This window comes from Gymnoscopelus microlampas (assembly GCF_963454915.1).
Source record: "Gymnoscopelus microlampas genome assembly, chromosome: 22".
Classification (NCBI taxonomy): domain Eukaryota; kingdom Metazoa; phylum Chordata; class Actinopteri; order Myctophiformes; family Myctophidae; genus Gymnoscopelus; species Gymnoscopelus microlampas.
This window is the reverse complement of record NC_139959.1, coordinates 28,348,913-28,376,866: the sequence shown is the minus strand read 5'-3', so window position 1 is coordinate 28,376,866 and position 27,954 is coordinate 28,348,913. Positions and strand designations below refer to the sequence as shown.

General features: G+C 40.7%; 1 protein-coding gene across 1 annotated transcript in view; it reads left to right on the top strand.

Moving 5' to 3' along the window:
• LOC311039249 (uncharacterized protein) overlaps positions 1 to 27,954 on the top strand; it is a 134,246-nt gene that overhangs the window by 29,773 nt on the left and 76,519 nt on the right. Inside the window, exons 2-3 of the mRNA XM_084048969.1 lie at positions 2,147 to 2,344; positions 6,894 to 6,947. Coding sequence (XP_083905095.1) covers positions 2,149 to 2,344; positions 6,894 to 6,947 — 250 coding nt within the window. The 5' untranslated portion in view covers positions 2,147 to 2,148. The remainder of the gene's footprint in view (positions 1 to 2,146; positions 2,345 to 6,893; positions 6,948 to 27,954) is intronic.

The window sequence follows — 27,954 nt, the reverse complement described above, 5'->3', positions numbered from 1 at the left end:
CTCCTCACGTATTAGAAGGACAATATCAGTCACCAGAACCAAGGACGGGTGTTTCCGATTAATCTAACATGGTTAAAATGGTGTTTGAAGTTACAATGGGTTTGTATAGGAAGGGGGCGTGTCTGATAAAATGAATATCAAATATCTAAATACTGAATCAAGCAAATTAAAAACTGTCCGGGGTGCTCCCAAAAACCTGAGTAGACGATAAAATGACCCAATTTTTTCTTTGAAAGTGAAATATCCCTGAAGTAGTCCTAGATCTTCATTAGGCCACTATTAGGGAATGAATTAGTTTGGTGCTTTTTTATGGTGTAAGTATACTTTATGTATGTTTGCATGTATATACTGTATGTCCTCTCAAAAGTAGACCGACCACAGCTTCTGCTGCTCTGTGCATGACGTCATGAAACAGAAGTGCCTCCGGCCACAAAAAAAGTGCTTTGCAACAACAATGTTGGCAGTCCTTTGTGACAAAAGACTGCCAACATTGTTGTTGTAAAGCAGGTTAAGTAGTAAGTAAGTGGTGTGTCCTTTTTGTGTTAAGGCAGAGAGAGCCAGATCACAAGCATGTCATTGTATTATAATACACTTGACAATCATGTTGAACTGAAGTATATTTATAAAGATGGCTATTTAAGATTTTATCAAGAGATTTCTGCCAAAAATTCTGCTTTGTTCAGTGGACAGAAATTGAGAGAGGGAGGCAGGTAGAACAATCCTGTAGGACTTCAAATATCAATTCATTTCTTAACGATTATTTTATCAATTACTTTTTTTGATTAATCAAATAATCGAGAAGCAAATTTTGTATATAGATGTTTTATCAACAAAATGTCCTTGTTTCTACACATCAATTTGACCACAACATAGCAAAGGCCTAGCACAGACTGTGCCCCCTGTGGTAAACATTGGTATTGAATTTAGTCTGTAGCTAGCTGAAGGCTTGGACTGGACTAAGGAGGTTGTGTGAAAGAAAGGAGAGGTGTTACATTGTGCATTTACTGTGTCTTGCAGGTTAGTAGAGTGAGTCTCTGAATGGTGGCGCAACAAAGCTGTCACAGACACAGTTAGTTGTCATTTTGTGTCTGATGTCTGCCTCTCTCTCGCGTCTTGCTTTTACTTTCTCCCCCTCTCTCTGTCAATATCCCCATCGAGTCCGATCCCTCTCTTCTGCACCTACCCCCCCCCCCTCCACCAACACACCCACCTCTTCCCCTTTTCCCCTCTGTCTATCACACTCTCGTCCTCTTCTCTCCATCTCAGTCTCTATCTATTGCCACAGACCTCCCTCTCACTTGTCTGTATGTGGATATGAGCCTTGTAGTAACACTTTGTCTGTCACCTCCCACTGTGTCGCACACTGCCATCTCTCTCTCTCTGTCTGTCTCTGTCTGTCTGTCTGTCTGTCTGTCTGTCTGTCTGTCTGTCTATCCTCTATTTTTATTGTTTTATCTTTCTGCAGCTATTAAACTTCATTTAATCTACTTGCCACTTTCATAGGAAACGTTTTGTGGAGCAGAGAGATTGTTCTAGTGTGAGGGCTAATCAATACGTTTTAAAGGCTTCATTTATGTCAAACAGTAATGTCTAGTCTATACATAATTTTTATATCCGGTACCCTTCAAAATGATCTCCTCCAGATGATGTGCATTTTCCCCAATGAATATACATACAGTACAGTATTCATATACATTTATTGGGATGTGATCAAGCTCTCTAGGGATCGACCGATTATCGAAATGGCCGATTATCAGGGCCGATATTCATGATTTTGATCAATATCGAAAAATCATTTAAAAAAAAGGCAGCTTTTTTTTGTATTATTATTATTATTTTTACAGGGGAAAAAAACCTTTGGGGAACTGTTTTGTAATGTTTTATTTATAATTCAGTTCATAAGAAATGCTGCTACAAGTGGGAGCTAATTATAATGCTGCATTTGATAGATACATGTAGGAGCTATATTTACAGTATAAAAAGTGTTTTCGAGTTGACAAATATATATATATTTTTAATTCATTATTCTTTTCAATCGGTTCTTAATATCGGCTATTGGCCTCTTTGATCACTACTAATCGGTATCGGACACGAAAAACCCGAATCCGTCGATCTCTAAAGCTTTCCAATGCTTGTGTCTTTGCAGCCATGGCGGATCTGTTGGATCTGAGTCTGAGCGATGCACTGACAGACGCCAAGACTCCATCACCGGGACAAGAGGGTCTGGTGAAGAGGGACTTTATCGCTCAGCTGGAGGCCGAGCCCTTTGACGACAAGGTGGGAGAGACCGTCGGAAAAACGGACTACACCCCTCTACTGGACAATGACAATGACACCAGGGCAGGTGAGAGAGGGATCTCGGTGTGTGTGTGTGTGTGTGTAGGGCTGTCACGATTACAAATTTAAGTTGACGATTAATTGTCACACTAATAATTGCGATTTAACGATTGAATTGTGTCTCTGTCGTTGAACATTATTGGAACACTGTGAATAAAAATGTAATTTGTTTCACTTTTAGCCTTTCGTAAACAAAGGTTGCACAGGGCAGATATGACAAATAACACATTTAATTAATCACACTATTAATTAAACATTAATAGTGGAAATAGCAGATCTAAAAGATCAAAACGGGTCGCGGTGCGACACGTTTTGAGCTTGTAGATCTGATACTTCAACTATGTCATTTTTTGAAAACATATGAACATTTTGAACGTGAAAATGATTATGACTATTGTGACGATTGTGCAAAAAAAAATCGATTATCTCAACTAATTGCGATTAGACGATTATGTAATAATTGTGACAGGCCTGTGTGTGTGTGTGTGTGTGTGTGTGTGTGTGTGTGTGTGTGTGTGTGTGTGTGTGTGTGTGTGTGTGTGTGTGTGTGTGTGTGTGTGTGTGTGTGTGTGTGTGTGTGTGTGTGTGTGTGTGTGTGTGTGAAGGCGAGGGAGAAAGGGAGAACAAAGAGAGACTCCTAGAGAGGATAGAATAAGGGAGGTGTGAGAGGGAGTTAAACTGAGTCATCGTAATGAGCTTGCCTTGACCTTCTATGAGTCAGGTAATCTCATCAAAAACCTTTTGCCAGCCTTTCTCAGTTTTTCTCCCGACTGGTTGTCGAGGAAACGGTAGGGAACAAGAGAGACGATGAAAAATTGAAGTGGAGAACATTTTGAGTCTTCAAATTTTAATTATTTCCCTAATTCGGGGGTCGGCAACCTTTTCTGTGTGTCAGTTTTATTGTTTATTTTTAATCGGTGTTCCATATCAACCAACATTAATAATCCAAATTAAATGTAGAACAGAAAATGGGACCCCAATCCATTGCAGGGTAAGACACAGACTCACATCACAAATGGGTAAATTTCAGTCTAAACTGCATGTCTTCTTTAGAGGAGTAAATACAAATAAACAGATGCATACGGTATTCAGGCCCTGTTTTCCTTTGCTGAGCTCTATTATCTGGAGGTGGCATTAACTTGTTAACGAAGGGGGGCGTCCGCTGGTAATCCACTGGTAATCCAGTTTGACAGTGTGTCGCGGGTTCGACTCCCGATCCCGACAACCTTTGCTGTATGTCACCCCCCATCTCTCTCCCCATTTCCTGCCAGCCTACTATCCTATCAATAAATGCAGAAAAAAACAAACAAAATATATTTAAAAAAATAAATAAATGTTAACGAAGTTTCACACGACTCTGAGTGGTCGGTTGTCAAATGAAATGACAGATGGCAGAGCACGTTCTACATGTGTCATCTTTGAATTATATTAACATTGTGGGAGGATGATGAACCTCAGACCCCACACTGGTAGGTTTGTCCACACCACTACCCACATAAGCCCACATCCTCTGTTCCAGCAGGTGAATTTGCAGGTTATGTGATCGTGCAAGATTGTGCTGTGTTTTCTGCAACTCTGCAAACTGTGTTGAACTCAATCCAAGTCCTGTGTATTCAGCCAGTCTATTAGAGCTTAATCCAGTTCATGCCCACCAAATATGTCTGGCTTGATCAAGAAAGAGAACATGAGTCCATAATTCTGAAAGTCCTCAAATCTTGTTATGAAGTCAGACCTGAGCTGGTGTGCTGCGTGGACCGACAGCTCCCTGACGAAGCGGATAAGTGTAGATCGCAATGACGTTTGAATAGATGGCTAGCTTGCCAATTAAACGTGTCAAAAGTGTCCAAAACAGTTTCCCCTGTACCCTGCAGCCAGTCTCACATTGAGTTAATTTAAGTGTCCAGTAATATCTTTAAGAAACATTACGTTTTACAGCCCACTTCTCCTCCCCGAGATCTGGGTAGTCTTGGCCTTTTTCAGCCAGTAAGGATTAGATCAAATTAAAGCAACTAACAAAACGCTCCAAAACCTTTCCACATCTTTGCCACCTTACTGCTGAATGAAGAGGATTATCGTTGTACAGTATGTGCAGTGAGGCCATTTCATCTTACTTGCTTATCAACCCCTCCTCAAAATGCCTAATAAACACCGTGGCTACATCTTATTCAGTAACTCGGCAAACAAATTAGAGGGCATTTTACTACTGTACTTTTTTTATTTTATTTTATATTTAATGTTCAACATATGATACGTTGTGTCATTTGCATTGTGCCATCGACTAAGGTTGCCGACCCCTGACCTAGTTAATGGAACAAGAAAGAGGAATGGAGAAAGTGTGTATGTGTCTGTATTTGTCTCTGTGTGTTTTATATGAGCTCATAAGAGCATGCATGCCCGTATGCTTGCATGTACTGTATGCATGTGTATACCACACGTATTTGTGCCTCTACTGTACCTGTGCATAATGTGGAGAGAGGTGAATTAAACACAACAAAAGGTTCAATATTATCCGATCATCCATGTTGTAATGAAACTGTGTAAGTTCAGCATCTAATCTATCTCACATAGTGCTCCGCCCCAAATCTCGCCTCAAAGGTATCACGTTAACACTCTTATGAAATTACCTCTCCCTCGGCATCTAATTAAATGTATGTAATCGGTTCCTAAACGGGGATGAGAGGGTCGTATTACTGTATGTCACACAGCAGCAGCTGGCATTGTCTGCTTAAAGCCACCAGGTACAGCTGCACCCTGGCCACCATTTTGTGGTCTGCAGTTCAGCTTTGTGGACGCATTTGTCTGAAATCAGAGTCGTTTTATTGGGCCTTGGAGGAGGCCGGGATGACTGGAAGCAACGATGGAGGGCTCGTCTGAGGACGACCTAGAGAGAGAGAGAGAGAGGGAGAGAGAGAGAGAGAGAGAGGTTTACATGTACCCGGAAGTTGTCTTGTCTTGTGTTCACGTGGAGTGTCTTGTTTGTTCAGTTGTTCAATGAGCTTAGCCTTAGTCACATTAGTCATGATACAAGCTATAAAAGCAGCTCATAAACTTTGTTGCATTAATATTTATGACTTTAATACAGTCTATGAAAGCAAATCTGCCATGATGACATAATCATAAATCAATGGATGGATAAACTGTCTGTATATGAATAGCTCTGGATGATTGAAAGCTACATATTGTTGCTGTCAGGCAGAAACCTTGTATCTCCCAGATTTCAACATTTTATGTTTTTTGTAAATGAATGCCCTACTTCATCATACACGTTGTGAAAATCGCAGAGCTACAAGCTCACAACGCCTCACATCGCCTATTTTCACAATTTTAAATAATGTTTTAAATGATAATAAAAATCACACCCAGTGTGAAGAGAGTGATGCCTTTGAATTAGTGTAACTGGTTGCATCCTTGTGTTGCAATCAGCTGCAGCTGTTGAGGCCGTGCTCGGACGGACGGACGGACGGACGGACGGACGGACCACAGTGACTATATGTAATATGTTCTGTAGGTAGGTCAGGGGACAGTTAAATGGGTAAAGTGATTGATATCAGGTTAGATAATTGAAAGTCGATATATAGGCTGCTGTTGGTGAACTGAGAATGACTTCGGTCCCAGAAAGACAGGCGTGTGTGTGGGGGGGGGGGGGAGGGGGGCATTGAGCAACTGTCACTGACAGCCTCTTTCAGGACCGTATATGCGTGTCGGGAAGACAGGCGGGCACGGCATCGATCAAATGTGAGGCAGACAGTGTGCATTACATGTAGACAAACACTGAGGTTTTTATTGTTGCCTGTTGTCGGAAACGAGTGGCTGTCAGTGTGTTTGGTGATGGATGGTGTCATTACCATGTCTCAATTATTTGCGGTCCATGTGGCTGTGATGGTATTGAGCTTGTTGACCGAGCAGAACGTTTTCTGTTGTCATGCGTCAATGAGGGGTTTGTGTGTGTGTGTGCACGCGCGCGTGTGTACACAAATTGTTTATATGCAGTGGTGTAAAGTAACTAAGTACGTTTACTCAAGTACTGTACTTAAGTACAGTTTTGAGGTATTTTTTACTTCACTGGAGTATTTCCAAATTTCAGTACTTTTACGTCTACTCCACTACATCTCAGAGGCAAATATCTTACTTTACTACAATTATTTGAAAACATTATTTTCTAGTTACTTTACATATATGAATTATTACATTATAAGACATACATTAACCACTTTAGCCCTATTTTATACCTAGGCTATTTGAAAATAGCCGATCTACAAGCTCACAACGCGTCGCATCGCGACGCGTTGTGAGCTTGTAGATCTGCTATTTTCAAACATTTTAGTACTTTTACTTTTGGTAATTTAAGTACATTTTGATACCAATACTTTTGTACTTGTACTTTTACATTCTGGACTCTTACTTGTAACAGAGTACTTCTACATTGCAATATTTATACTTTTACTTAAGTAAAACATTTGAGCACTTTTTCCACCACTGTTTATATGTAGACTATCCATTAGCTGAGAGCGTAATCGTGTTGATAGTAATGTGGTTGTATGTGCGTGTGTGCCCAGGCACTGCATTGAAGAGCGGATCAGAGAAGAAGGCTCAGGGGGCACAAAAGCCTGGTAAGACATTTCCCACAATTCCCATCTGCCCACTAGGGCCACCCGGTCATCCTCATCCACCAATCACAGTCTTTCATTCTTTATTTTATTTTTCTGTGTTCTCAGCTTCCAACTGTACCCTTTAGTTTTGTGTGTGTGTGTGTGTGTGTGTGTGTGTGTGTGTGTGTGTGTGTGTGTGTGTGTGTGTGTGTGTGTGTGTGTGTGTGTGTGTGTGTGTGTGTGTGTGTGTGTGTGTGTGTGTGTGTGTGTGTGTGTGTGTGTGTGTGTGTGTGTGTGTGTGTGGTATTATTTTCAGAGCAGAGTTTCAATTAATCTTTTGAACACAGTCAAAAATGGACAATTGAGGAGTTCACTATGTATGGACCCTCCCAGGAAGATCCTCGTCTACACTATTCTCTCGCTTCCTCTACATGCCCTCCCAGTTAACTCTTCAGTCACAGAAAGTGGCGGCAACACTTTATATGAAGCCCATGCCTATGATTCATAATGAAAATACTTACAATGCATAATAATCAGCTAATATAACGAGGTAAAAGAGCACTGACCCGCACCTTTTAAAAGCCGCTGCCATACGATTGTCTTTTGGTCATTTCTCATAGGGTTTATTGTTTGCGTCGCCCTGTTCGCATTGTTCTTGTCGCTCGATGCAACGTCACGCCAAATCGTGTCTTTTTATTGACTTTGTATGTAATAGTGACTCTCGAACAAATATTTTATCTTGTCGTGGGAACGCACCTTTAGAGTACAGAACTGGACTGTTCTAGTTTCACAATGCAGCTGTGCTGTCGTAAAAAAATAAAACCTTGAATGAATTATTGCACAAAAAGACATTCTTGTAAACCCAGTCCATGTAGATTGCTTCCTAGTCCATTTAATTAAATAGATTTGTACTGTAACTCAGTTAGTGTGCCCTGAGCTACGTGTTCTTATTGTTGACTCCAGATTGTGAATGGAGTGTTAAAATGTAAGGCCGCAGTAATCGGATTGAAGCAGCTTCAGTTAGTGTGTAATACTTCAGGGAGGAACAGTAATTAACTGCAAGGAGGAGAAGCTATTAATTAATTACAGCCTAATGAACAGACCCTCCCTCTTGTCCTCCCTAGTGCTCACAGGGAAATAGACTGTGAATGGAGCTACTTTTTTACAGTAAGTGTGTGTTCTACAGTGCATATGAGACCATGTATGTTTTCTACATTTTCTTATGTTTCAAACTCATCTACAGATGGCTGGATTACAACATTTTCTCATCAATGTACACACAATACTCCACAATGGCAAAGCAAAAACTGCTTTATTTGCAGTGTTTTCTTGTCAAAGGTGCTTTAACAAAGTGCAATGTGAAGAGTCTGACTCTTAATACTCACAGTATGCAGATACTTAATGAGATACTTAAGTATTTTATTTTTAATACATTCACAAAACACTTGATGGGGAAAAAAATATTGAATGCATTTTAACATGAGTCCTAACAAACCTAACAAAATGTGGACAATTTGAAAAGGTCTAGAAACTTTGTGTGTGTGCGAGAGCACGCGCGTAAATCATAGTTCCTCATCCTATATTCATTATTCCTCTTCCAGTCTTTAATTTTTCTGCCATCAACACCCAGTCTCTCTGATTCTCTGCTCTTCGGGGTACCGTGCATGTCATGGCAGAGAGGGTTCTGCATGGGGAAGAGATGCACTCAACACAGCACCAGCATACCGCAAAACTTACAGCATGGCTCGAGTCAGAATAGCACACCTGTGTTTGATCACCTCTTCCGGAATTGAACGTGAATTGTTGACGGCCCAAAGTACTCACGCATGGCTCCGGCATGAAGATGTTTTCTAGCAGAAGGCTTCACACAGTCAGCATGCTGATGTTCTCTTGCCAGCAGCTGCTCAGCTAGGTGTGGCTACCGGCTACAGCACGGGCCAGGCGTTAAAGAAATGTCAGCAGGGATGCAAATCTTTATCCTCTCTCATTCCTGTTCAGTGCTGTATGTCAGCCATCCGTTCCTGGACCGGTGAGAGCGGACGTTTGGACGTATCACAACAACAATGTGGGATTAATTTGTGGAATACGCTGTCATGTTGTTAGATCAGTCGTCTGCCACATGTGTGTGCACCTTTTATGGTCCATTTAAGATGATCAGGTGGGAGTGGGAGTAATTATGCACTGGAATCAGTCGTCTGTGACCGCTGGCATCGGAACTGCATGGCCATCTGTCCGTCTGTCTGGCTGCCTGTCTGCCTGTAGCATGGCACAGTTACCATGGTTACACTGTGTGTGTGTGTGTGTGTGTGTGTGTGTGTGTGTGTGTGTGTGTGTGTGTGTGTGTGTGTGTGTGTGTGTGTGTGTGTGTGTGTGTGTGTGTGTGTGTGTGTGAAATAGATGCACATTTACCCCTTTTTCCCCCCAATTTAGGCGTTATGCCAATTAATATTCCCCACGCATTTCCGTCTTGCCACTGCCCTACTGGCTCACCTAACCGTGAGGATCCCCCACTGGGAGGACATAGTGCCTCCGTCCCACTCCTCCCGTTCAACACCCCCCGCTGACAGGCGCCTGCCCAGCCCGTAGGAGTCTCCACCGTAGCGCACACAGCGACAAAGATCGTCCTCCTCACCTCTCCCGGACACAGCCAAAATGTTGCGTTCATATGCTGTAGCTGCTCAGCCAAGCTGGTTGCACTATGGTGGATTGGACCCCCTGGTACCCCCCCCCCCCCCAAGGACCACTGGTGGTCCCCGGACCACTGGTTGAGAACCACTGATATAGGGCATCATATCCACATAACAAAACACGACAGTATAACTATGACTATAAGACCAGTATCTACTGTAGTATGACGGACTACGCTCGTGTAGCGCTAGGTCATCTTTAGTAGACAAAGCATCTGGCCTCATGCAGATTGCACTAGTTCCATCCATTCATCAGTGTTGTACACCACACCCTGGGGACAGGACGCTCCACGTACAAGTAGTAACTGGGTCGCACAATTGAGAACGTAAGCTGGATACTGGCAGTGAGTGTGTGTGTGTGTGTGTGTGTGTGTGTGTGTGTGTGTGTGTGTGTGTGTGTGTGCGCGCGTGTGCGTGTTGAGCTGCTGCATGAATCCTTTTATGCATGACGCTACTGCATGGTAAAGCGAAAACTATATTTGAATGGTAGCGCTTTTAAATACTTGACCTGCCTCAAAGTGCACTTGATTCGTGTCAACACTTGACACTTCAACAGTTCTCCCTCTAGATAAGACGAATCAAGCACTTCTCACCTTGGTGAAGTGTTGTAGCATGTTTTACAAGGACTTGACACTTAACCACTTTCAACCTGTCGTCCCCGGCTATTTTGGGCATGTCATGATAGGCGAAAATGTTCAAAAATGTTCAAAATAGTGATAATACCAGATCTTCAAGTTTCGATTCGTTGTGAGCTTGTAGACCTGCTATTATTGCAGCATGACACCATCATATAATGATAACATAGGGCTAAAGTGGTTTATATACGGGATGTGTGTGTTGTGGTGTTATGGCTTTACTAATCTGCTGTCTCCCTTTTCCTCCTTTCTCTCTATCCTTCCCCTTCCCTCGTTCTCTCTTTCTTATCTCTCGATTCATCTCTTCCTCTCTCTCTCACTATTGATGGTTGCTTTATTTGTATCTTTTCCCTCATTCTTTTTTTAATTCCTCTCTTCCTTCGATACTATTCTCCTTCATTTGGCTTTTCTCATGTCTGTTTCTCTACATTTTCCTCTCCTCCACCCTTTTCCTTTTCTCCTCCTCCTCCTCTCTTCTCCAATCCCATGCTTCAGAGGACTAGACCCCGCCTCCATCACCATGCCGACTGTCAATCAGCTGTGCTTCAGCTTCTGCACCTTTCCTCTTCCCTGTTTCTCTCTCTCTCACACACACACACACACACACACACACACACACACACACACACACACACACACACACACACACACACACTATATCATCCTGACTTTGTGAAGTGATCACATGTTGTCCTCCCCCAGTTACCTGTTGTCACTCTGTTGCTGCACTTTAGATCTCTAGCTTACATATGTTCCTCTGTTTAGAAACACTGTCTGCATAGCATTATGTTTTCAACTACGTTCAAATTCAGTTAGTTTCCTGTAATAAAAATATGAAAATGAATTATAATTTGTATCCTTACCTAGTTTTCTGAATGCCTGTAGCCTGTCCAAAACGTAATACACATTAACAGAAACATTTCTGTCTGTGGCCCCACTATGGGGTGGGTACTATGTATCGAAGCACATCGTAGAATGCTCCTATAAGGATAATTCCTTTTAACAGGTCGTTCATGAAAGTCCTTGCGGTCTTGTTTCCAATGAGAACCTGTGAGCAATTAGGGGTTAAGAGTCTTGCTCAGGGACAAATTTCATTTCATCGACACATATGCTGACCTGGCCTGTAATCGAACCTGGGGCAACCAGGGCCTCTGGCTCCCTAGGCAGGCTCACTAACCATTCAGCTATGACCGCCCCCTATGGTTGTGTCCTCCCACTTTAAGGCAAGCACACGCACACAAACACTCTGATCAGCCACAGACTCACACACACAGCCGCAAAAATGTCTTGGGGATGAGGGGACACAAAAAAAAGTAATTGAACAAATGTATAAACTAAAGCCGAATGTATTAACAAACATAGGGGATTAACCACCAAACACATACAGTATGTTTAACTTTTTAATGATAACTAAATTCTGTCTAAAACAAAAAGTTATAAGCCGGCAGACGAAAAAAACACACTCCCTTTAAAAAAGGGGAGAGGCCACTGAATACCGGTGCCCACACAGCACTACACTTGAGTTGCCTCGGTTGTGCAAAAGACTTACAGTGTAACACATAAACAAATTCTCTTAGAAATAGAAGTCACTAGTTGGGACAGAGACGACCGACAGACAACCCTGCTGAATGGCCCACTAGCCCTGTCTGTAGTGCTCTTCCCCGGGCTTTTAACAGCCAAGCCCTGTTCAGTTGATTGAACACTAGTGTGTTCAATTAACTCAGTCTGAAGCTCACAGAGGGGGAAGGCGGGCGGTACCTGAGGAGAGGAGAGAACAGACAAGAAAGCAGTACCCCACACACACACACACACACATACACACACACGCACACACCACTACAGGCGTAACAGTCCCTCTGTCATCGCCGAACCCTGTCTTGAGTGTTTTGAACTCAGCCTGCCACCGCCACAAGCCTGATCTGTCAACACCCAACCCACACTCACATACAGTACAGTACAGTGTGTAAACCGCTCTACACCACCCGGTAGTAGTACATGTCTGTCAAAACCCTTGTTTTACAGTAGGAGTACTTTATTTTACCACTTGAACACTTTGTGAGAGTAGCTTTCCCCTGAGTCGACCTGTAACCCACCCGGCTTTACCTTCTGTTAACGGTTTAGAAGCTAATATGCACCTTTCTCCAGCCTGTTCACATGCTTGGTCACACAGTAGAAGTTAAGGTATTGACAATCATTGATTTAACCCATTAAGACCTGAGGCCGATTAAAAAAATGTTTTTTAAATCCTAACGCTTTAAAAAATATATATATATTCAAAGATTTGCAAAAAAAAATACGATTTTACAAAAATAGCATATCTACAAACTCGTAACGCGGCACTCGGTGCCGCGCTATGAGCTTGTATATCTGCTATTTTTGAATAGCCTAAAGAAATCTAAAAGTGACACAGATGCGTTCCTGGTCTTAATGGGTTAAAGAATGTCCCCAAAACATTTTTTTTGTTGCATTTCACTGTGCCGTGAAAGTGACAGATGCTGTTAGTCTACCAGTTGCCTCTGCTACAGTATGAAGCTGTTTCACAGAGCCTCAACTTAAAGCCACCTAACTGATTTTTTAAGCCTCACTTTTCTTCTGTCACAATAGAGCAAAACCATGTTTACTTTAGATGAAATAACACTTTATTTATCCGGAATGGGACGTTGGATGTAAATTTAATTTTTTATCTAATATTTCGTGTTGATATTATTGTATATTGTAGTAGCCTACATATCAAATAAACTATCACAGCATTTTGGTTAATTTGAACAACTTCTTGTATGAATGAATGAACCGTTGTAGAGCGCTTTGAGCACTTGGAAAAGCACTATAAAAATCCAATTCATTATTATTATTATTGTTATCAATATATTAGGTTTTGTACTCTTTAAGGCACAGCTTACAAGATGGAATAAGACGTTCTCCTGTTCGCACATCCATGAAACGTTTCTGTCATAATTAAATGCTACCCATTTTACAGCACACTTTCAAGGCCAAATACTATTTTTCTCAGTGCTTTTTCTAGTCTGTCCCTGTGTGTGTCTTGTCTGCACCTTGTACTAATAAAGCTGTTTAACACACACTATTACCTGGTGTTGGGTTTCTCTTTCTGTACTGAACCTGAACTAAACCTCTCCACTAAATCTCTAAAAGCTGCTTTTTTACGCATGCCCTCTCTCAAGCTTTTGTTTTCTCTTTTTCCTAATTTAAATACTTTTCTTTTATGAGAAGAATCATGGCCGTTCAGGCATTCTGGCTGTAGCTGGGTGAAAGCGGTGGGTTTGTTGTAAAAGCCCAGAGATCAGAGTGCCCTGCGGTGGAAAGGATTTCTGTATCGTTTGTAACGGAGGGCTGGCAAAATAAAATGTGTTTCTCTACTTAGAAAATACAATCGTTATTGGCTTTTTGAAAAGGGGAGCAGAGGAACGGCAGAAGTCTTTGCTTTTCTTCACAGGAGTAAAATATGCCTATAATCAGTAAAGTAACTAAGTACATTTACTCAATTACTGTACAATTTTGAGGTATTTTTTTACTTTACTGGAGTATTTTCAGTTTGCAGTATTGTTTTCAAACATTTTAGTACTTTTACTTTTGGTACTTCAAGTATATTTTGATGCCAATACTTTTGTACTTTTACTCAAGTAACATTTTGAACACAGGCTTTTTACTTGTAACAGAGTATCTATATATTGTGGTATTGCTACTTTTACTTAAGTAAAATATCTGAGTACTTCTTCCACCACTGCCTATAATAGACAATGAGCCATCCTTCCTGTCATTTCACACTGCTGTTAATGGTTGCTCACTTTATCTAGGTATCTAGTATGTAGAGAGAGAGAGATGAAGAATCACAGGACTCTCCCTCTCTCTCTCTCCCCTCTTGGGGGAATCTATATGGGGCAAAGCTGCCCTACTTAAACTTTCAGCAGCACTCTGGGGCGGTTAGAGAAAGGGAGAGAGAGACATACAAGTACAGTATATGTTGGATAACTCTACCTCAGCACATGCTATTTCCCAGGCAAGTCAGGGAAACCAACAGGGACAATGGAGGGACTGCACACACACACACACACACACACACACACACACACACACACACACACACACACACACACACACACACACACACACACACACACACACACACACACACACACCCTTACACAACGCCCCGAACTTCAGCCCTGCCAGCTGTACCCTTCCACTACCCAGAGAGAAGCAAAGCGAGACAGACATAAAGAGGTATACGCTTCGAGGCCTTGTGTACATAAGATGCGTGCGTAGGAGGTAGACCTTGGTTCTTGCACACACCTTCCCTCCATTACATGGTCCTGAAGGGAGCAATATCCCTATTCCTTGAGAAGTTTGTGTCGTGTTGAATAAGGATGTACTAGTCGACTAGTCTATTAACAGTTCTGTTTAATGGACTTGGTTATTTGAATATTATTATCAAGCATAGGGATGCAAATGATCGATTAATTCATGAATTGATAGTTGCTAACCTTATCGATCACTGAATTGATTGAATTGCATTTTTTTAAACCAAAACGAAAATTCTTGTCTGAAACCGAAAATGAGTGCAGAAACATAATTGCCTTGATGTATATAACATTAACAAGTGTCAACAAGCATCAACTGGACACAGACATACACACCTCCCCTATGGAGTCTCATTTCTCTCCAAAAGCCCTTGAATATGATTTAAGGATTACTGTGCTTATGGTAAGCTCACATTTGATATCACACACACCTGTGACCTTCACTACGATACATTTCATCGAGAACATTCTTAATGACAATTAATCATTAATCTATTATAGATTAATTGTTAACATCCCTAATTAAGCATTTCCAAATGGGTTTTATCTCAATTTGTAAAAATAGATATAGATATTTGGCCTTGTGCACAGTTTTGGCTATTTTGATTCTTCCCTTATTTTTAATACTAGTCGGTTCCAAAAAAAGATTGTTTAACTGAAACTACACATGACACATCCCAAATGTTGGGAGTGAAGGGAGAACATTAATTAAACAAAATTATTTGACTTGGACCGATGTGTCCCCATTTTAACCACTTTCAACCTGGCATCCCTATTTTGAGCATGTCATTATGGTGATTTTTTGTTGTTGTAAAATAACAGACAATAACAGCCAGCTCACAGCGGGTCGAATTGTGACCTGTTATGAGCATGTAGATTAGGTATTAAGAGAATTTAAGTAAAAAATACCCCCCCAAAAATGTATAGGGCTTATGCTTTTTTAGAGAAGTGACTTAATAAAAGTTAGAAGACACACAGGCGGTGTAGGAAAATAATCCACATCTTCTCGCATAAAAACATCTTGCTACGTTTGATTAGAGAATCTCAGCTGAATTAATATCATCAATGTTTTATTTCTTTTTGTTCCATGAGATGGGGTGATGAAGAAATACGCACACACACACACGCAAGTTATAAACTCACTTTGTTTTTGATGAGCACGTTCCTACCAGAGGAAGCTACGCCATCAGCCTTTCTTTACATGAAGAAGTGACTTGCTTGAAATGAGGGATAAATCTTCTCTAAATATTCATGATGAGCTTTAATCCCTGAGCTGGGAACGGCATAATTCCTCCCATACTCAAGTCCTTTCTGCAGTCAGAAAGCCTTTCATCTGCCCTGCTGGTTCCCCATTTAAAGTCGTGTGTGTGTGTGTGTGTGTGTGTGTGTGTGTGTGTGTGTGTGTGTGTGTGTGTGTGTGTGTGTGTGTGTGTGTGTGTGTGTGTGTGTGTGTGTGTGTGTGTGTGTGTGTGTGTGTGTGTGTGTGTGTGTGTGTGTGTGTGTGTGTGTGTGTGTGTGTGTGTGTGTGTTTATGCCTCTCGTGTGTCATCATTTAAATGCATGTACAGCTGAGTGTGTTTGTCAGAATGTGTGTGCGTGTGCTCTCATGAGTCAGGGCTTGTGTATAAGGTGCTGATCCGATGCTCAATGAATCTGTCACTCAAGCTCGAGGTCTGATAAAGCTGATAAAGCACGCTTACTACTCATACTGCATGAGCAAATCGTTCATGGTGTAAAGCCAAAGCTCACGATTTAGGTGCTAACATGGTGCCCACTCCCATTATCAAGCCCCACTTGAGCGCTCACACCGTACGGCCCTGTCTGCCCCTGCTGTCCATTCTTGGATTTTGACAATTGTCAATAAAGTTTCATTTGAAGGCCCAGAGGAAGGCGCTTTCAAATGAAATCGACACAAAAATTAATATTCCCTGACAATGTTTCTCTCTTTCATATTTGTTTTGAAAGTCAATCATCTCTATACCGGCACAAGCGTATTTGCATAGCACACACATCAAATTAGAAAATATAACACCAATATGAAAAAATATATACGATCACGGTCATAACGGCTCAAGTACAATCAAACAAACTAGAAAGTGTCAAAGTCAGAAGAATGCCCTCTGAAAAAGAGAGAAGATAAATCACTGATGTGGTGGTCAACAGTGGCAGAGATACAGTGGAAAATCACTCACCTCTAGCCATCAACGACACTTGAAAAGATATATCCTTAAAGAAAGCCTCTCGTGGGTTATTGAATAGCCTGGCCTACTTGCCAAACATCACTTTAGAAGCGATGAATGAGGTCTCCATCCTATACAGTCCCCAGTTGGGGCTGTGCCATTATCCATCTGCATCGGAACATCCAATGTCACCTTGTTAATGCATTAATATTATAACCATGATAATGTCTGACACCTTGGCGTGGCGTGTACAGGTAATAATGACTTGTCAGAATGTATGCATCGTATCAGCACCTTACGCAAGCCCTGACTCATGTGAGCACACGCGCACACACACACACACACACACACATTCTGACTTGTCAGAATTCATCAGATGGAGACAGTCAATCGGTCCTCTCAACCCCCTGTACCCTGCAGGAAAGAAATGTAACATTCGGCATGACTCAATGAAAATTGTGAGACTCAAATATGGCACAGTGTAAGCCCAGCTTAAGTCATGAGATTGCTGTTGAATTTCTGCCGGGGCTGCATGTATCACATATAGGGGACGACTTGCTTCACTGCATTCTAATTCTCTCCCCTTTCCTTTGAAGTTCACGTTCAATTAATCTCCTGGCTCGTCTTGATGTGGTTTGTGCCACTGAGCTGTGTTCAGTCTCTCTGCTTCACTTCATGGCCCAATACATGAAATCCATGACGAATTAGAACATATTGTAGTAGCGCTGTTTGTTAATGGAGAATAATGTCTGACAATTCAGAAGGCAGGGTACAAAATCCACAGCGTACAACACATTTAGGGTACAAAGCACTCGCTGAACTCATTACTTTTCACAACTAGAAAGTTTTAGACCTCCAAAAAGTTTCAAGCGGGTCAGTTCTGAACTAATTTATAAAAAAAACATACATGGATGCCTGCAGGAAAAGTAGAAGTAAACAAACAGTTATATAATAGTACTTATAGCAGTGGTTCTCAAACTTTTAAATGTCAAGGTTTCCCCTCAACTCTGACAGTATACAAATGGAACCAAATGGACCCTAACGGGTCCAGAGTTACAGGCTTGTAAGGTCCAATTTCTACCCCCCTAAAGGCACCCAGAGAGTCCCTCGCATTCATTTGAGAACCACTGACTTATAGTACCACGAAGGGTGCCATGCTTTCCGCAGTGTTTTTCTTGCTACGATGTTGTGCTCGGTTTGAGGAAAAGCTGAGCTCTGCAATGCTTCCCCGAATTTCAAAATTTGGCCCGTGGGCGACCATTCGATTTGTTTTTCACAAGTTAGACGTTAAGGGGTAGGGTAAGTGATTTACTTTTGTTAAAATAAGTGTTAAATAGCTCTATATTCTGATAATACTCATTGCTATAGAGTGTTTGTTCAGTAAAAGGAGTCTCCCATGTCTCTCCAGCTCTTTATTAAACAGAAAATACATTTTCAGTGCTCTCTCCTGATTGGCTTAAATTGTGTCACCTACCTGAAAATGTACTATATTCTGTTTACTAAAGAGCTGGAGAGACCCCTGTGACCAAACAAACACTCTGCAGCATTGATTACTATCAGAATATAGTACTTTAACCTTTTTAACAAAAATAAATAAATTACCAAATAATATCACTTACCCTACCTTTAAGATAAGAGAAGATGTTTATTGTCACAGTATAGAACATTTCATTAGGCGCATCCGCTTTTTTTCCTGAAGCGGACATGTTGCCTTGAAGGCAGCATAAGATCCCTCTCCGAAACTCTGAATCTCCCTGAAGTGTGACGAGAGGCTTGATGCGAGGAGGAACAAACAGCCGTGAAGCTTTGCTTGTGGTCTGGTTTGAGGCTGGGTAAAGAAGGTGTGTAAGATGGATTGACATAATCTGAGATGCGAAAGGGGAGGAGAGGAGAAAGTAGGGCAAATGGAGGTTGTGTACACACACACACACACACACACACACACACACACACACACACACACCACCATAAATGCAGTGTGTGTGTGTGTGTGTGTGTGTGTGTGTGTGTGTGTGTGTGTGTGTGTGTGTGTGTGTGTGTGTGTTAGTGAGAGAGAGAGAGAGAGTGTGTGCGTGCGACGTGTGCGTGTGTGTGGATGTATGTACTAGTTTGTGTGGCTGTGATATCATATAGTCAGTGGTGTACAGTAAAGTCAGTACATTTACTCAAGTACTGTACTTAAGTACAATTTTGAAGTATTTTTACTTTACTGGAGTATTTCCAATTTTCAGTACTTCTACTCCACTACAGCCACTTCAGCCCTATATACATTTTGGCCATTTGAAAATAGCCGATCTAAAAGATCACAGTGCGTTGCGATGCGACGCATTGTGATCTTGTAGATCGGCTATTTTCAAAAGATTTTTTATACATTTCATACATTCGAAAACGTGTGAAACAGGACATTCTGCATAATGAGTATTTTCTACTTTTGGTACTTTAAGTACATTTTCATACCAATACTTTTGTACTTTTACTCAAGTCAATTTTTTATCCCGGACTTTTAGTTGTAACAGAGTATTTCTACATTGCAGTATTGGTACTTTTACTCAAGTAAAGAGTACCTTTTCCACCACTGCACATTTGTTTGCCCTGCACGCCACTCACACAGAGACACAGACAGAGACACGCACGCACATCACAGCGGTGTTGTCACATCCCATGCACCTTTGGTTCTCCTTGCTCCTCCACAGCCTGTCAGTGCACATAAACCTCTCCCACAGCGCATTAGTCCCTCAGGCATGCTTGTCTTCCTTGGCTGCTCTGCTCACCAGGCCCCTCTGTGTGCTAAAAAAACTAAAACGTGCATTTGGGCATGTTTTGATTTTTCTTTCCTCTCAAACTGATCGAGTCGGAATTTCTAGAGACACACTTGTGCCACTGTTGCTTTGACTGACATGCTAGTGTGTAGTACTGTGTGTACACTGGTTCAGTGAAGGAAACCATCCCACCCACAAGGAGACGGAGTTGATTACTGATGGCAGAACACGAAATTGCTAATTAGTACTTTAACCCATTTCTAAATCTAAAGTTTTTTGAAAAAAAAAGAAAAAAAAGAAAAATGTTTTCAAGATTTTTCAAAAATTGCAGATCTACAAGCTCATAGCGCGGCACTCGGTGCCGCGCTATGAGCTTGTATATCTGCTATTTTTGAATAGCCAAATAAATCTAAAGTTCCACGTCTTAATGGGTTAATTAAAAGGTACGCTATTTATTTATTTATTTTTATAAAAAAAAAGAAAAGAAAAAGGTATGCTAAGTGATATTTTTTTGTTAAAATACGTGTTAAATTGTTATTTTTTTTCTCTTTTTTTTTGTAGTTCTATATTCTGATCATTACTATTGAGACAGAATGTTTGTTCAGTAACAGGGGTCTCCCTGTGTCTCCAGCTCTTTAGTGTACAGAAAAATAAATGCATTTTCTGCTCAGGATAACAATGTTATCCCAACAGGATAGAGAACTAGGATGAACAAGTGAAATTGGATGTGATGACACATAGAAATGAGCAGACAAAATTATAACTGGAACACTATGAAATTGCACGCATCATTGCTCTAAATGATCTGACTTAGCCTCAAGAAGAATTGGGTTTAAAAGCATTGAATTAAACCAAAAAAAATCATACAGTACCTGACACATCCTACAAGCAGCAGTCTGCAACTGTATACTGTACGGTAGCACTGTCTGTACAAGACGTGGCTCTTTGTTTCTAAATCCAGCTGGAATACATTTAAATCCTACACAGTACAATGGTTTTATCTTACCAGCTGAGGATTGCACAGGTTCTGACCTGTTCTTTTTCTGTATGTAGTAGGATAATTTTAAGCCATCCAAATGATATAATACTTAACCGTAATCCATTAGCCCAAGGCCGGGCCGGGCTACGTTTAACTGGTACAGATACGGTTAATGAGTCATACACAGTCAGACACACAGTTAACGGGCCAGACACAGACTGAAGTTTGAATTGAAAATGATTATATTTGTCATTCATTTCTGAAGCTAAATGCGTGAACTCTGTGAACATGGAAAGTGCCTGTGTGTGTGTGTGTGTGTGTGTGTGTTCCAGTGTTTATTGCCATTAACCCATTCAATCCTGGAAAGCACGTGTCATTATAGATTTTTGGCTATTCAAAAATAGCAGCTCTACAAGCTCGTAGTGCGGATAATTTGGAAAAATCTTGAAAACGTTTGCAAATCTTTGAATATATATATTTTTCAAGCGAACATCTTTAACTCAAATCTTTGCTTTTGGGGGTGTCCCTGGAACAAAATATTCTGAGATGTGGGGGTCCGTGGCCAAATACATATCATTTTGGATGGACCTTGACATGAACATTTTAAAGAACCACTGACCACCGTTTTTCAGAAAACTGATAGGATTTAGAAGACATTTGTAGAAATCGGAACCTCATGCCTTAATGCATTAAAACCCAGGAGTGCGTGGCTAGAGCATTTGAAACAGGCTGGGCTTTGATCCTCTGTAATGACAGGCCAGTCCAGACCCTGGAGAGAGGAGAGAGGAGTAAAACACTAGGGACATAACAGTGTATAGACTCCATGCTGCTGCTCTTCACTTATTCAGCCCTGCCTTATGCACTGCAGTTTGATTGATTGATTGATTGATGTACTTTATTTAGTAAGACATGAGAACAGTACATGGCAGTACATAACAGTACATGGAAGTACAAATTCGCAATACAAGGTCTACTAAACTGGATAGCTCAGTTAAGCACGTAGCTTGTTTAAGATGAGATCCCCATGCACACAAATCATGTTGACATATAAGAGACAGACAGATATACACACTACTATACAGAATGTCATACAATCAGTTTACAGGTTACTGGTATGAAGTATGAAGGGTGAAAAATATGTACAAAAAAGAAAGAGAGGGGGGGGGGGGTAGGTTAGGTTAGGACATGGGGTAGGTTAGGACTTGGACAGGGGCCATTTTTGAATTGCAGCCTCCTGAAGGTGTATCTTTAGGGCATTTTTGAAAGTGAGTAGGGTTTTACACTCCTTTACTCCTTTTGGTAGGGCATTCCACATTTTAGATGAATAGCATGAGAAAGAGTTCATTCCCTTTGTTGTGCCAAATCTGGGTTGAACATGGTTTGTGGAGCTGCCTCTGGTGTTATGATCATGGACTTGAAGTGCCCTGCTGACACGGAGGGGACTGGCTAGTCATTACAGAGGATCAAAGCCCAGCCTGTTTCAAACACTCCAGCCAACGGGACTCCCTCTTTCCACAGTGTTTCACACAGGGGACTGCCCCTAATGTGCCTACCGGTGACTACGCCTAAATCCAGTGGTGGAAAAAGTACTCAAATGTTTTACTTAAGTAGAAGTATCAATACTGCAATATAGAAGTACTCTGTTACAAGTAAAAGTCCGGAATTCAAAATGTACTTGAGTAAAAGTATAAAAGTATTAAAATGTACTTAAAGTACCAAAAGTAAAAGTACTCATTGTTGCAGAATATGTCATTTCAAGTTTTCAAGTGTATAAAGATCTTTTGAAAATAGCAGATCTACAAGCTTGTGAGCTTGTAGATCAGCTATTTTTCAAATGGCCGAAATGTATATAGGGCTGAAGTGGTTAATGTATGTTTTGTAATAATACTCAAAATCTACAATTAACTAGCAACTCAAGTTTTCAAATAATTGTAGTGGAGTAAAAGGGCAATATTTGCCTCTGGGATCCTAGGGATGCACGATATTGAAATGTTGGCCGATATCAGATCGATTAATTGCATGGTTAAATTGATCGATACCGATATTGCATTACAAGTTTCCAGTAGGGCTTACCTTTCATCTGTTATACAGTAACTGTGATTCTGGATGCAGATGCAGATTCAGATAAAAACAGTACGTTCTTATTACCTGATTTGTTAGGCCTACTGATATACATACTGTAGTTCAAACAACTTAAAGGTCCTGACGGCTGCACAGCCGTTTGTAGGCAACCCGGCCTGGTGGTAGTTGTTGTTGACAGAAGGGATCAATGTACTTTTTGGTCTAAACAAAGGTTTATGACCACTGATGTTGGCTGCTAATTATGACTGAAATGTTGTTTCTCGTCTGTGACGTAGTTTTGAATAAAAAGTTAAGAAAGTAACCTCGTCTTGCAACCAAAATGCTTTATCCTTCACGTTCGTTCTGCAGCCTGCAGCTGTACTATAATGTCTGTCTCGCCTGCCCGAGTGTCGTGAAGCTAGAGTGAAGCATTCTGAGTATTGTAGTATTAATTGCTTGGTCCAGGGAAAGTTCCTGCAGTGATACTGAGCGACAGAAGATGGACAACTATACAGTAGCTGGGTGTGTGTTGTTGTTTTTTTCTCCTTTTTGGTTGCTTTTCATCTGATACATGCATGTGTATAAGCTTTAAGTTTGAAAAATAGAAGAGAAAAAAAGATGAGATCTGGATCGATTTCTCAGAGAAAACTGGATCGCTGAGGAGGAAATCCAACCTTGTAGAAAGGTAACTTGAGAGGATAGTTTTATAAATGTATTTCGATGTTGGGTTTTTCCATTCCTCATCAAAATGTAGCTGTGGCTCCTGAGACTGAAGGTCAGCAAACTTGTGTTTTAACCTCTTAAGCCCTACTGTATATACTTGCTTGTACGACAAATTGTGAAAATAGCCGTTGTGCAAGCACACAAGTTGTGAGCTTGTAGATCTGCTTTTTGCAATGTGTGAATTTCTTTTGAAAAAAATATTTTGCTTTTCTAAAAGTTGTTGGACTTACTTTTTATTTTATTTTTTATAAACTATTTCACCTATAATGTCATAGCCAAAATAGGGACACCAGGTTGAAAATGATTAATAAAAATGACATGTAGTCATTTTGAAGTGGTGATGTGCCGTGGCACTCCTGTCACTTGGTTCAATAAAACCCTAAAGTCCAGTTTATAGACGACATACACAGAAATTACCGTTCACATGCGCAAGGCATCTTTATTGACAAACAAGGGCGATTCCCTCTATAATATGTGAATAAAAGAACAGCAAATTAATGATATTAAAACGATACGACCTGATATATCACGAAGGCAATTCGCTCCACATCTAAGTCTGCATGCAAACAAGCGTTCGGTTGAGCGCCTGGAGAATTCTGCCGTTCTTATCTATTACATACAGTATATCAACGCTGTGGCTATCAAGGCCTTCCTTCTTACTGGAGCACAGCTACTGTGCTCCACACTCTATAAAGTAAAGGTTGACGGCCCAAGGTTCCACAATGGACCATCAACCCCTCCTTGGGTACGAATTTAGTACCCACAACACAACATTAAAATGTGAACAGTATTTTATAGCAATTACTTTATAGCAATTATCCACTTAGCATAACATATTGCATGTTCAAAAAACCAGGTCCCATATTTTTCTTTTTTTGAGTCATGTGAGCCGAGGAAAACCCTTTTCTTTGAAGGGGAAACTCTGAACTAGGCTGGGGCAGTCCCAAACCTACCATCTGGACATGAGCTCTTATTGGGGACAATTACATCATTTGTCATTTGATTCCAACAAGTGTATTGCTAAACTTAGGGTCCCCCAGTGGGGCACTCCCACTGAGTTTTCCTTTACAAGCAACTATTCTAACATGTGTATTATTATTTATTAATTATTTTTTCCTTGTAATATTTGTGCATTTTGGTTTCTTCTTCTCCAATTGTGGTGCTATTTCCGAGCCCGGAGGAGGAGGTTCCGACAGAGCCCAAGACTAGCCCCCCCCCCAACCCATCCAGCGCCATTAACGAATGTGCTTGGCACTGAATGAGCTAAGAGAGAGGTCCCACTCCCGAGCCCCCGGGTCCGTACCCTCCTGGGGCGGAGGAGGTTCCCACCAGTGCCTGAGACCGGAGCCCCCCGTATTATACACAGGGGCCCCAACCCCCAAGCGCCAGTCAGATCCGTGCCCTCCTTGAGGTGAAAAGTCGGGGCGCAGATATAGTGCAGGGGTGTTCTTCGTCAAGTTCAGCATGGGGGCCCAGGTGGCGCTATGCTACAATGTTTATGGGGTGTGTATTGGGATTCCTCTATATATCTTCTCTCTTAACACTTGCCATGTGCGAAGGGAAACACAGCCTATACTTAATGTGCCTAAAGCTGCCAGGGAGATCGTTAAAAATGTGTTGGACAACATGGTTGTTGGTCTTGGAAAGCTCTCTCTTTTTGCTTTCTTATTCGGAGAGTGACATTGGTACTAGTCAAATTAATTGTGTAGTGTCCCTCCTTGATATAAAAAAAAATGTAGTAAATATTGTCTTGTGGCAAGTCTTTCACTTAAGTCTTTGGCCCGTATTATGCTTTTGACTTTAATTATACTATCTCGACTAACGACTGTATTTGTACTATTATACTCTCTAATATGTGGCGTGCTTGTGAGAGTGTGTGCGTGTCATTGTCTCTCCTTCCTTACACTTAAGTGTCTCTGTATTGGTCACTCTGCCATAAGTCTAAGCACATTAATTTTAACAAAAATTAAAGGCAACATTACATACTTCGTCATGAAAGCTTCTTCAAGTATGAACTTAGTATAGACACTTAACATTATACTACTGTATCCATATAATACTATACTATACTATCATACTATAACCCTCCTTGACCTGCCACCCGGCAGGGCACACAGCATAGGAATGTGCAGAGGCCAGGATGCCACCCTCTTTTACCCTGACTAAATGTAAAATGGTTCAAAAACGTACCAGCACTTATTAAAACATTGTCTTGATTGAAGAAGAACATGTTTCCGTTCAGTTAACTAATGTGAGATTAGTCCTGCATAATTTAGTTCAATTTGAAAATATATAGTTTGATTGTGGCATCCTATTTAACACTACACATTACAGCAGTTTATCACTTCAATTTTGTTTGTTTTCTCTGATTTCGCTATTATAACTATTTTAGTCTACTATACATCAGATGTAATATTATTTTACTAATGGTGAAATATTATTATGTGATCTTTTGAAACTTTGCACTTATGCAAGTCAAAATCAGGTTTCACTTATAATATATTAGTGCCTGAGCTAATAAGTATCTTGTTTGTCACTTCTCTAGTGTATGTTATTTGTAAAAAATATATATATATATATATATATATATATTGTGTCCTACCCAGAGCGATAGAAAATGTATTTGTTTACACATGTCGAGGCCCCAACAACAACGATTAGCAGTAAGTCAACCTTGCTTCATAGAGTCCCACTTCTTGCTTAGAAAGTGTATCCTTCCCCATGGCATAGTAGTTCCAGTGTCTGTAACAGATCAAAGTTTGTCAAAAGTCATTCAAGCTTTCCCAAGGCTTGCTCTCTGGTCGCCATAGGTGTCATCAGAATTGAGTCTCGTGAACACTGCAGTTTGCAATGCTGGTGCCCCTCTGCCTCAGCATGTCGCTCAAACTGCATTATATCGTGGTCTTTCACAGTCTCTTTCAGTTTTTAATGCCTCCAACTGCATGTTTCCAGTTCATAGAAAGAAATGACCGTCCGCCAACCATTGTTGCAGTCCTCGAATGTGAAACCAACCCATTTCTAAAGTCTGAGATAGTTGTAATAAAAAAATATATATATATATATAATAATGTATCAATGCATAGAAGCGTTTGGGCTCTCTGTCATCTGTTACATTCTCAAAATTATTATGATCATTATTATTATTACAATTATTATTATTATTTTATGTTTCTAGATATTTTTATTTATTTGAAACCAACACTCTACTAACTTATCCACACGGTCAAATTGGCTTTTTGCTTTATTATTATTATTATTATTATTTTTATTTTATTTTTTTACTGATATTCAGTTCAGAGTCAACAATACCATTTAGAAGAACAGCACCTTAGTGCATTTGCATGTTGTTTCTGGTCTGGCCACTTCTAAGAAAGTAAACTGTTAGTTTTTGTGATTACAAATCATAGTTATACAACATATTGCAGACTGTGCATATACTTTAACGAAACTAGCAGATGTACAAGTTGATGCAATTATTACGGATAACTTAGTTTGGTCACAGTACATTATTTCTGCATATAAGATCTGATCAGTTCACAGGGTCCCCCCTTTTTTCTCTACAGTGCTACCCCAGGCTCTTTCTCTCTCTCTCTCTCTCTGAGGGGAGTGACTCACTTACTGTATGGAAGCTATTGTTTTTTTTTTTTATATATATATATTCTGCATAATTCTCTAAAGAAACTAATTTATTTGAACGTCATATTTCTCTCCTCACCTCGCCTTTTTTTTTTTCCAAAATAACTGACTCCAATCTTCTAATCTTAAGGGTTACATTCCCTAGTTATCTGTTTCACCCAATCAAGAGCATCAACGTTGCCATGTGGAGGTACTCTCCTGCAAGCACAGGTCCAGCATTCTAAATTTGCAATGAGTCACTTTTGAACTAGCCTAAATATCCAAGGTTCCCAGTAATTATACTGGAGTAGATGTACAACATTGGCCTCTGAAATGTAGTCGAGTAGAAGTAAAAGTATTGACAACTGGAACTACTCTAGTGCAGTACAAATGGAAAACCTCAAAATGTACTTAAGTATAACACTAAAGTACTTAGTGACCTTCCACCACTGAACCCCATGCCGGCGGTTATCTTCCTTGTTTAAATTCCTAAGCAGGACAAAATCTCTAAACAAAGTGCTCACGGAGCAGACTACATTACCCATTGACATTGAAAATGTACTTGGGTCAAAGTACCAAAAACAAAAACTGGTATCAGAGTGGACGTAGAGTACCCACGTAAGAAGCACGTAAATGCAGCCTGTCCCAGTTCACAATTCCTCAGATTTAACATGCATAATTTTCCTTTGAAAATAGCAGATCCACAAGCTCGAATTCCTAGTGATGAAATAGTTTGTGAGCTTGTAGATCGGCAACTTCCAAATGGCTAAGATGCATGCAGGGCTGAAGAGGTTCCGCAGCAATTATCAACATCTGCAAAGTAAACAGTAACCAACGTTCTCAAGGTGTTTTGCAGGGGCAGAAGCACACTGTCTGCCTCTGAGATGTGTGCAGTGGAAGTAAAAATACAGGTAGCTGTAAGGGCTCTTTAAAGTAACAATACCTCAAGACTGTACTTAAGCACACTACTGGACCTCATGTACGTGGTAACCTTGCACCAGGGCCTGAACGCCGAAGCACATATACAGTATGACACGATGTGACTATTGTTTTGTTTTATTATTCCAGACTGA